The sequence below is a fragment of the Belonocnema kinseyi genome, chromosome 10 (genome assembly GCF_010883055.1).
Source record: "Belonocnema kinseyi isolate 2016_QV_RU_SX_M_011 chromosome 10, B_treatae_v1, whole genome shotgun sequence".
NCBI classification, from domain to species: domain Eukaryota; kingdom Metazoa; phylum Arthropoda; class Insecta; order Hymenoptera; family Cynipidae; genus Belonocnema; species Belonocnema kinseyi.
Window position 1 is genome coordinate 61,594,600 of NC_046666.1, and position 10,451 is coordinate 61,605,050.

The window sequence follows — 10,451 nt, forward strand, 5'->3', positions numbered from 1 at the left end:
TAAAATGATTTTCATTTTTTTGGTCCTAAAAATAAAAGATAAATTTCAAATTGGAAACATAGCAACACCAGCAATGTGCTAAAATTTACTCGTCGGAGTTCTAAAGAAACTGAAGGGACTGAAGGAACCTTCACTGAAGCACAGCTGCTTATCTTGAAATTTATGATTTTGCCTATTCTAAACTGTAGGGTTATAGCATAATTGCCGTGTCGAAGTTTTTTACAAATTCTTTGCAGACAGTAAACAATCAAACCCATTGTAAAAATAAACTTTGGAAAGAAAAATAAACCTTAACTGAGAGATTCTAATATCTTTTTTTTTTTGAAGAAGCAACATTTGCCGTATATCCGAATCAGAAGTGAAAGCATGTGTTTTGAACCGTTAGCTTGGACGTGAAAGCTCTATTCATACTACTTGGAAGGAGTTAAGTTGTATTTACAGTCAGCCAATCCTTACAAATGAAGCTGAGAAAAATTGCAAGGTGCAAGGAAAAATATATTTATTTTGTTTAAAAAAAAAGCCTTGACTGTCTTCTTTATGTCTTTTTCTTACGCAAGTCTTCACACCTACTCATCTGATTTATTTCTACCTTATAAAAAGGTTTGCAAGTAAAATAAAATATTTACGAGGTGCCTGACGACTAAAATGTCCTCTGCTTTCATGTGTAAGAGGATTACTTGATTATTTACCGAGGTTCACTTTCAAGGACCAACGAGATTACAATGCTAAACAAGTTTTCATACTCGTCGTCTCATCTCGCTTTACGTATGCAATATACCGGGATTTAAATTTGCATAGGTTTTTCTTTTTTTCTCATTGTTTCAAGACTGGTACACATAAAACGATTGCAATTTGAAATTGCATAATTTCAACATTTTCAGTGCTTTAAATAAATATTTTTTTCAATTTTGTGAGCAGTTTAAAATTATCAGATTTAGGACTCGAACTCAACCCACTATACAAACTATTTGATACTTTTTTTCTAGTGAAGACACTATTTCCTTACGAATTTAAAAAGTGAAACAATTTCTTTGTTTAGTCACTATAAGTACAGTTTTTTATGTTCCTATCACGTAAGTTTTGCCGAATAAATATGCCGTTGCAGTTCAACTTTCAAAAAAGTTGTTAAATCTTCAACAAAAAATGTAATACATGATATTTTAGTCAAGAAAAGACTTTCATTTTGAATAAAAAACAATTGAATTGAACCAAATAGTAAGGATTTCAAACAAAAATATTTGAATCTTCTATCAAAACGGATTAATTGTCAACCAAACCTGTGCAGTTTTAGCCAGATAGTTAAATTTTCAACAAAAAGATGAATTTTCTACAAAAGAATTAATTCTTAAAAAAATACAATCATTTTTAACCAAATAGTTTAATTTTCATCCAAGAATATCCATTTTTTATCAGAAAATGCAGCTTTTCAACCAAATATTTAAATTGTTGGCCAAATAGTTAAAATTTGAACCAAGAAGATTAACTTTCTACCAAAAAGACTTATTTTCTGAATATTTTTATAAAATTTAAACTGAATAGTAAAGAACTAGCTTTGCATCTAATCCAAATTTCAATTGATTAATTTTTATTTTATATATTTTTAATTTTAAAGGTTTTCGACAGAAAACTTAATTAGTTAGATTTTTAAAAACAAAAAAATTAATTAGAAAGAAACGAATTTTTTTAAAGAAAGTCCTTCAACTTTGATTTGATATTGATTGATTGGATATTTTAATCAAAAGACTTATTTATAACAAATTACAACTAAACAGTAATTGAACTAGCATCTTATTTATTTCGAATTTGATTTGAATAATTTTTTTAATATAGAGGGGAATAGGGAAAACATTTTGAAGTCTACGATAAATAAATAGGAATATTGACAATTTTTAAACTAAAGAATAACATTTTGAATAAAAATTGAAGATTCTTTTTAATGATTTTAAGATATTAGTTTATAGAACTGAAAATTTTGCTTAATAAAAAAAGTTAATTGTGCACTGTACCCTTTTTTATATTGAACTATACACTTTTAAATTCAGATTACGAATTCGTTTAAATTTGTCATACTATTTACAATATTTTTTATTTCTTATTTTAATTTTTAATCAAAACCAGTTGTTTTTTATCCAAAAAAGATCAAATTTCTTCTAAAAGAGATCGATTTTTAAACCAAAAAGAAGATTTTTTAAATAGTTGAGTTTTCAACCCAAAGACGAATTTGCAACAAAACAGTTAATAAAATCTTTTACCAATAATATTAAGATAAGAATCTCTAGTAAAATTTCGAATTAATATTTAAAAATTTCAAATTTATTATCCTCAGCAGATATTTAAAGTACCTGTTGTAGAAATTCTCTGATTTTCTCAAGATTATCATATACTATACATTTGTAATTAAACAAATTAATATATTATATTATTATATAATTTATTATATATTTATTTCTAATTTCCGCATCTTTTAAAATAAATTTTGGATAGGTGAATGAGAAGCTGTGTATAATATCTAGAATACTGATAAATGCATTTCATCATTGTCCAACTTGATAATCAATTTCTTATACAGTTTTGAATAGGATCCTGAAGCTAAGTGGCTCACTACTGATTTATTATGAAAACATTATTATATAAAATGGAAAATTATATATTTGAGTTTCCTAGACGCTAAATTTAATTTTCCAATTCGTATCGCGTAAATTTTAGGTAAATGACCTATCATGAAGACAGAATGCATTAACCTCGCATGTAATTTTAAAACGAGCCACGACGATAACGACCTCTACTTATAAACAAAGAGCTTTTCAGAGAATGATAAATTATTTACGCTTCGGTCGTCAACCACTTAAGCCACTCAGATGTTCGATATTAAATACTATAGATTGACAGAGTTGAAAGATAATTTTAATAAATAATACGTCAAAATTAGATTGTAAAGTGCGTACCATTTTAAGACTGTCGAAATCACCCAGAAACTCAATTTAATTCAAATATATTATTAATCTTTTGGTGAATATTTTTTAAATCCCTGGGCTGAAACTGAAATTCACAAATATTTATTTGATAAAGTTCGTTAAGGCCAAAATTAAAAAAGAATATAACAATGGTTTAGCCAAACCTTTTATCATTCTTTTCAAATATACAAATTTGAATATTCTTTTTCTAGGCGAACAGAAAATTGAATCGAATGCATTCGGTTTAGTTGATGGAGTGTGTATTTGGAAAAGTGCATGGAAGTGCAATGGGGTGAAAATAAAAAGAAAAGAGGAGGAATCATGAGATAGTAAATGAAAACATGGGGATACGTCAGAGTCGACGATTTTATGTCCCATTTTGCTTTCTTCGGTTCCCTGGACTCCTTTCGAAACTTCCGAATAGCAGTCTCAGAAACTCTAAATTTCAGTATCCGAAAGAAAAGAATTTCAAATCCACACAGCAATTTACATAGAAATTGTAGTGATAAATTTGATAACAACAAAATTTGTAACGGTGCTTGACAAGAAAAAATGAACTGGTCCGTTTTTATTGAAAATTGATCTGTTTCTTGTTGAATAATACAACTTTTTACAGAAGAAGTGTCTTTTGGCTTGATAGTTAAACAATTTAAATTAACTTCTTTCTTGATGGAAAATTCTTGAAAATTAATCTTCTTGGTTGCAAATTCGTCCTTTTTGTTTTAAGATTCATCTCTTTTAGTAGAAATTTCATCTTATTTGGTGGAAATCTCAACTGATACATTTTTTGTTATGGATTACCTTTGTAGGTTATTAATTCAATTATTATGTTGAAAAGAAAAATATTTTCTTAAAAATTCATCTTTTTTGGTTGAAGATGTAGCTCTTTTATTAAAAATTATTAATTTTTTTTTTGATTTGAATTATTATTTTGTTTAAAATTTAACTATTTTGTTAAGTAGTAACTCTTTTTGGTTGAGATTTAAGTTTTTTATTTCAAAATTCAAACCATTTGGTTGAAAACTCAATTGTTTTTTATATTCATAAAATACGTCCTTTTCGATTGAAAGTTGATCTTTTTTGTTAGAAAACTTCTTGATTAAACATTTTTTTATGTGAAATTTCAACTGCTTTACATTGATGTGTAATCTTTTTTATTTGACAATTCGACCATCTGGTTGGAAATTCATTTTGCTTATCAATTAAAATATTTGTTTAAAAATTGAACTATTTCATTACAAATTTAATTATTTTGTTGAAAATTCAACCATTCTTTTGAAGTTTAATTCTCGACCATTTGGTTAAAACTCGTATTTTTTGGTCAAATATGAAAATGTTTTCTTGAGAGTTCGTCCTTGTGGACTGAAAATTAGTCTTCTATAGAAGAAAAGTCATATGTTTGTTAGAAATATATATATATATAAATGAAAAAAATATATACTCTGAAATTGTTTTATTCCGACTATAAAAGCTTCTAGGTTAAAATATTACAAAGGCTACAAGGTTGGTCTTTAAATAGTAATGGTCAGCGAAAATAAAAAATTGGTCACGGAAAAATCAAGGGGGAATATTCAGCGAATTTTAAAAATTAATTTTTTGTGGCACCCTGTATGATAACCCTCATTTTTCACTACATCTCACTCAATAAATGAATTGGAATAAAAATCCTGAACCTTTCTTGGACTTTGATTAATGGAATTAATTTTTTTGGGGTCGATGTTAAATCGACTTTTTATAACTATGAAGAGTTTTCGTTTCGATTCTCCTCCTACGCGAAATTCAACGCTTCTATCCTTCAGTCATTATTCACGAGAGATTATCTCTCGTTTGCGTGGAGCGAGTCTGTCGAATCGAGTATTCGTCGCCACCCCGAACTCAACGCAAGTGGTATGTTGGGTGGGGGAGGGGGGGTGAATCCGCTGGTTGAAAAATCAAAACGGGATGGGTTGCCGGGGTGGTATATTGGCACAGAGTAGGGGTAATCCGTTCCCTATTCAACCTTAGCACCCCAAATGCCGCACGCGTGTTCCACACGCACAGTTTCATGGGGTTGTTCTGTATGAGTGACATTGATGCATGCTCTATTCAACTTCATATGCGAAGAGAAAGGAAAATAAAGAAGAAAGAAGAAAAAAGAATAGAAAAGCGAACTAAGCAGGATTTTCGACTCAACTTTGGCTAACATACTTTTTATATTTTTATATAAAAATATTGGTGTTTTCTGTGCTCGAAAAATTTATATTGTAGGGTATATAGGCGGTTATTATGACAGGGAAAAGTTCGGGAGTTTAATTGGTAAGGGAAAGTCGGGGAAGTTGAGACTTTGGATACTAATGTTTCTTTTGTCGCATATCCTTAATTCAAATAAAATGTACGAATTTAGGATAATCGAGGTTCGGTTAGGAAAAGTCGAATAGTGACTATGAAAATGCAGACTAATATCTTTGATTAGAATAAATCGTACGAATTTTAGACACTTACATAAAAAAATTACAGTATTTCTAAGTCGCTGTATTAAATTTTGTAATGAACTCGAATAACGAAAATTAGTATAGTGCTTTGAAAGAAATGAAACAGAATGTTGAACATTTCGTTACCAACGCCTTGCAATCTTTCTGAATCACTATATGAAAAATGGGGGTCACGTGATGTTGTGTTTCACGCTGGCGCATGGCTTAAAGAAAGACGGAGAGAAGTGTACGAACGCACACTATTCCATGCACTTTATATACTTCTTAATACATATATGTGTATACGTTCGGATTGTCGTCCGCTGGCTACAGTGGGTTTGTTTACGAAGATTAAACTAATACCTATATGCATTTATAAACCTATCTTATATCTATAAATCGCACGCATTACGCTGAGACTTACGATTCTTTCGGTCCTTATATACTAAACGAGAGAAACGTACTATATCACTACTTATGAGAAACTTATAGCGCTAGTTCAAAAATTTCAGGTGCTCCAGACTTATTAACTATTTATCTCACACACCCACACACTCACACACACGCATATTGAAAAACCACTTAGAGATTTCGGAATCTTTCAAATGCTTTAAAATTGTTCAATGAAAAAGTACAATTTCTGATTTGCCATTTTTTTAAGAATAAAAAAATTATTTTTTTTGAAAACTCACATACGAGAGAAACAAGAAATTATAAGACAAAAGTTGTGATGAGGGTTTTCCCACGCAGAAGGCGGATTTTATTTTATTTTTTACTTTTTATTATTATGTTTTTCACGATTAAAATAAAAACTACGCACCCTATTCAAAAGCGATTCTTAACAAATTTATACATCTTTTTCAAATGCACAATTTCTGTCTTCTCGTCTTTTTCTGTATTTTGCATGTGCTTGAAGTTTCGAATCTTCATTAGGACAAATTGGTCTTCTTTTTTAATACTGTCTATATCCGTACAAGGAATTTTTGAATCTTGAAAAAAAGTTGTCTAAAAATGTTTCCAATGCGCTCACTTTTTGATTTTTTATCCAAAATGGCTGGCTAAAGAACTTGAACTTTATTTCAAGACACTCAAAAATATACCAAAGGCCAAGCCAAGCTGTAAACTCTTTCGAAAGTTATCGTGCTAACAAACTAAAAATCTAGAGACTAACAGACCAGAATATTTAAAAAAATATATTTTTATGTAGTAAGCGACAGTTCTGGAGTTTCAGGTTTTTTATTTTATAAAATGTAAAAGTAATTATTAGCTCATTTGAGAAAGAATCACGGTTATTTATAATAATAATCGGTATATTCTTTATATATTTAATATGTTGAAAGATATCAATAAAAATATGAAAAAATATTATGCTTAGAATTATGTCAGGGCGTCTACTGAAATTCTGTAAAAAAATTCCCTGACAATTCTAGGATGTTGCCAGGTGTCTATAGATTTTCTCAAGGTATAATTTTCCTGAATAATAAGCAACTAAAGTGTTAAATATCACATTCTTTAAAGCAAATCTGACCTTACATTCCTTAAAACGTATTGCATAATACTTTTAAAAAACTTCCGTTATCAATTTGTAAATTGTTAAATGGTAGTTAACTAAGTTTATTAAAAGTGGTAAAAAAATAGGAATAAATGAAGCGTGGTCCAAAAAAAGCTTTTTTCTCAAATGTCTGCCCTACAAGTTTTCCTTTTGGTGTCAAAATGTCTCTTGAATATTGTGATTATTTTTTGGAAATCATGGGCTTAAGAGATACCTAACTTTGTTTTTAATTCTGCCAATATACAGTGGACATTTTACACGAAAAGGAACAATTTTTAGACATTGACCCATTTCAGAAGAAAAAAAAGAAGGATATTTTCTAGACCATTATAATATGAATGGAACAATTGCGCGGGTTATTTATGAATAGTCTTTTTCTTAGTCCTTATAAATATATAGCTGTGTAGAAGCAATACAATTTTTATATATAAAATCATATAATGTTACTTAATTTATGAAAGTAACTTTATACAAGGACAACACATTCCCTAATGGTACATGCTTTTAGGAAAGTTATAATTACCACTAAAAAAAAAATCCAACTCTTAACAAAAAATGCCTTTAATATATTGAACTCTAACCTGCTTAAGCCTACGAGAAAAATGGGCTTCCTCATTTTTTGTTATAAATTTCTTTTTACTTTTTTAATAGTTGCTTGAAATTCGGAGTATATTTAACATATTCATATTTTCAGTAAAATATATTCAGGAAGAAATTCTGTTCGAACCTCCTGAAAAATGTGAAATTATATCAGACAACAATTTTGAACATTTCCCTTCAAAACTAAGGTGAAAAAATAATTAGTTATTATTTAAAGTAATTAAAATAAAATAGTAAATATGGCAACGTAAACCTTCATTTTCTGAATTTTCAATGTAATTTTAAGTTTTCAATATTTTACTTACTCTTAGAGCAGATGTAGAACTATCATTTACTGAATTTTATCTTCCCAATAATCTATGTCTGAAGCTTTGTTAACTTATCATTTTTGAGGTAGCCGGTGGACGGAAAACCGGGAAATGACTGGGAATTTCACAAATTTTTAAAAGAACCATCTATCAAATCACTTGGAATATCCCAAATATCATATTACACTATATGTTTCAATTAAAAATAAATTCGATTTCAACTTTTTTTTTAATGTTAAGTTTAGTTGTTAGCAGTTTTCATTCCTACATCATTTACTTCACAACGCTAATTCAAAAATCTTTTACTTGATAATTTTTCGATTTTATGTCGTCATTTTTAAACGTAAATTTTTAAATATTTAAATCGGTTTTAAATTACACAATTTACAGATTTTCACGTTAAAAATTCAACTTTTTCAATACAAAAGCCCCAATAATTAAGCAAATTTTTAAGAATTTATATGTATTTTAATTGTTCAATATAAATGATCCAATTTAAGTAGTTCTTTCTGAAATATTGTCTAGTAAATGCATTGCTTTTAAATAATTTGATCTGGAATTTTTTAAATAAAAAATTCAAAGATTTCGAATTAACCAACATTGAAAGTTTTGTTTTTAATTTATCTGCAACTTAGAAGTGTGTATCTATTAACCATTTTCATAATTAACCTTGTACAATTTAGTTTCATTGAGTTTCGATATCGAGAACTTTTGTGATAGTTGGAAACAAAATTTAAATTTCATTTAACTTTCTTTCGAATTTAAAAATATCGATTCCTCAACATTCAGAATATTTGAACAATTGCATAATCATAATTATATCTAATCTTGAATTATTTTTTATGTTTTAGGTCTGAAATACCTTCACTCCGCCAGAATCCTTCATAGAGACATCAAACCTGGGAACCTTTTAGTGAATAGCAATTGCGTCCTGAAGGTGAGTTTTCTATTTTATTTCAAGATTCCATGTAAATGTGGAGTTGATTTTAGTATTTAATAATTAATTGAAACTGAGATTGAGTTTTTGCTTTCAAGATTTTTTAAATCAAATTGGAATAAAGAAAATTGTAATGAATTTAGTACATGTATTGGCAAATTATGTAATACGTAAATATATAATATTAAATAATAAATCCTGCAAATTGAAGGTGTTTTCTTACCTGGAAGGTCTGAAAACCCGGGAATGGCCATGGAATTATTATGCACCGAGATGTTTTTCATGTGTAATTGTATTTTTTGTTACAGGATTGAACTGTTTTATTTGAAATTCGTCCTATTTGGTAGAAAAATAATCTCATTGGTTGAAAATCCACCTTTTTGTTTGAAAATTCAGCAGTTTAGTTGACTTTTTTTTTCTCACTTGACTGAGAAATTCTTCTTAGTTGAAAATTCGTCTTTTTTGGTTAAATTTAACTGTTGTTTATTTAAACTTATAATCGTTTTTATTAAAAAATTTATTAATTATGTTTAAAATTAAATTATTTTGTTATAAATCCATCTCTTTGGTTCAAAATGTAACTATTTTGTTGAAAATTCAATACTTTGGTGGAAATTGTTTTTCTCTCTTGACTGAAAAATCTTTCTTAGTTGAAATATCGCCTTTTTTGTTGTATTTAATTGTTTTGAAAATGAATTTGTTCAATTGACAATTTAATTATTTCTTTTTTGATTGAAAATTTCTCTTTTCTATTTAAAAATTCATCTCTGTGGTAGAAAATATATTTTCTTGACAATTAATTTTTTAGCTGTAAATTTAACCATTCGATTTTTTTGTGGAAAATTTATATTTTTTAGTTGAAATTTGATGTGTTTTGTGGAAAAGTCATCTTTATGGTTGAAAATTTTACTGTTTCAGTTAAAGATTCATCGTTTGAGCTACTAATTCTTTTTTTTTTGTTTTAAGGTTGAGTTATTCCAATTAAATATGTATCTTTTTAAGTGAAAGTTTTATCACTTTCGTTGAAAATTTAAGCGTTTCGTTAAAATTCTTTTTTTTTCTTAAAAAAATAGTTTTGTTGACTAAAAAATTCAACTGTTTTTTAAATGTATTTTGTAGAAAATTTATTTTGTTTGATAGAAAATTAATCTTTTTGGTTGAAAATTCAACCATTCCAGTAAAAAATTCATCATTACATTTGAAAACTCATTTTGAAATCATATTTAACTATTTTGTTGACGTAAATGGCTTCTTATTCTAAAAAATTTTGCACTGGAAATATCTGAAGGTACATAGGAAAAACCTTGGAATTATCAGGGACTTTTTTTAGAATTTGAGTAGACACTCTGAAATTGTAATTTTCGAAATCAAGTTTTTGTATTTTTTTTTCTTGTATTTTTTCGCAGATCTGTGATTTTGGATTAGCTAGGGTGGAAGAACCTGACCAAAATAAGCATATGACCCAGGAAGTGGTGACGCAGTATTACCGAGCACCGGAAATTTTAATGGGTGCGCGGCATTACAGTGCTGCTGTTGATGTTTGGAGTGTTGGTTGTATTTTTGGTGAACTTCTTCAAAGACGAATTCTCTTCCAAGCCCAGAGTCCTGTACAGCAGGTAATAAAAATTTCTTGCGTTATCTCATTTAAAC

At 28.2% G+C, this 10,451-nt stretch overlaps 1 protein-coding gene across 2 annotated transcripts in view; it reads left to right on the forward strand.

Moving 5' to 3' along the window:
* The window catches only part of LOC117181869 (serine/threonine-protein kinase NLK), a 305,252-nt gene that overhangs the window by 269,736 nt on the left and 25,065 nt on the right, over positions 1-10,451 (forward strand). For both annotated transcript variants that reach the window (XR_004468191.1, XM_033374878.1), the window contains exons 5-6: positions 8,716-8,801; positions 10,208-10,417. Coding sequence is in view for 1 of the 2 variants with exons in the window: in XM_033374878.1 (XP_033230769.1) it covers positions 8,716-8,801; positions 10,208-10,417 (296 nt within the window). In the remaining variant the exon portion in view is untranslated. The remainder of the gene's footprint in view (positions 1-8,715; positions 8,802-10,207; positions 10,418-10,451) is intronic.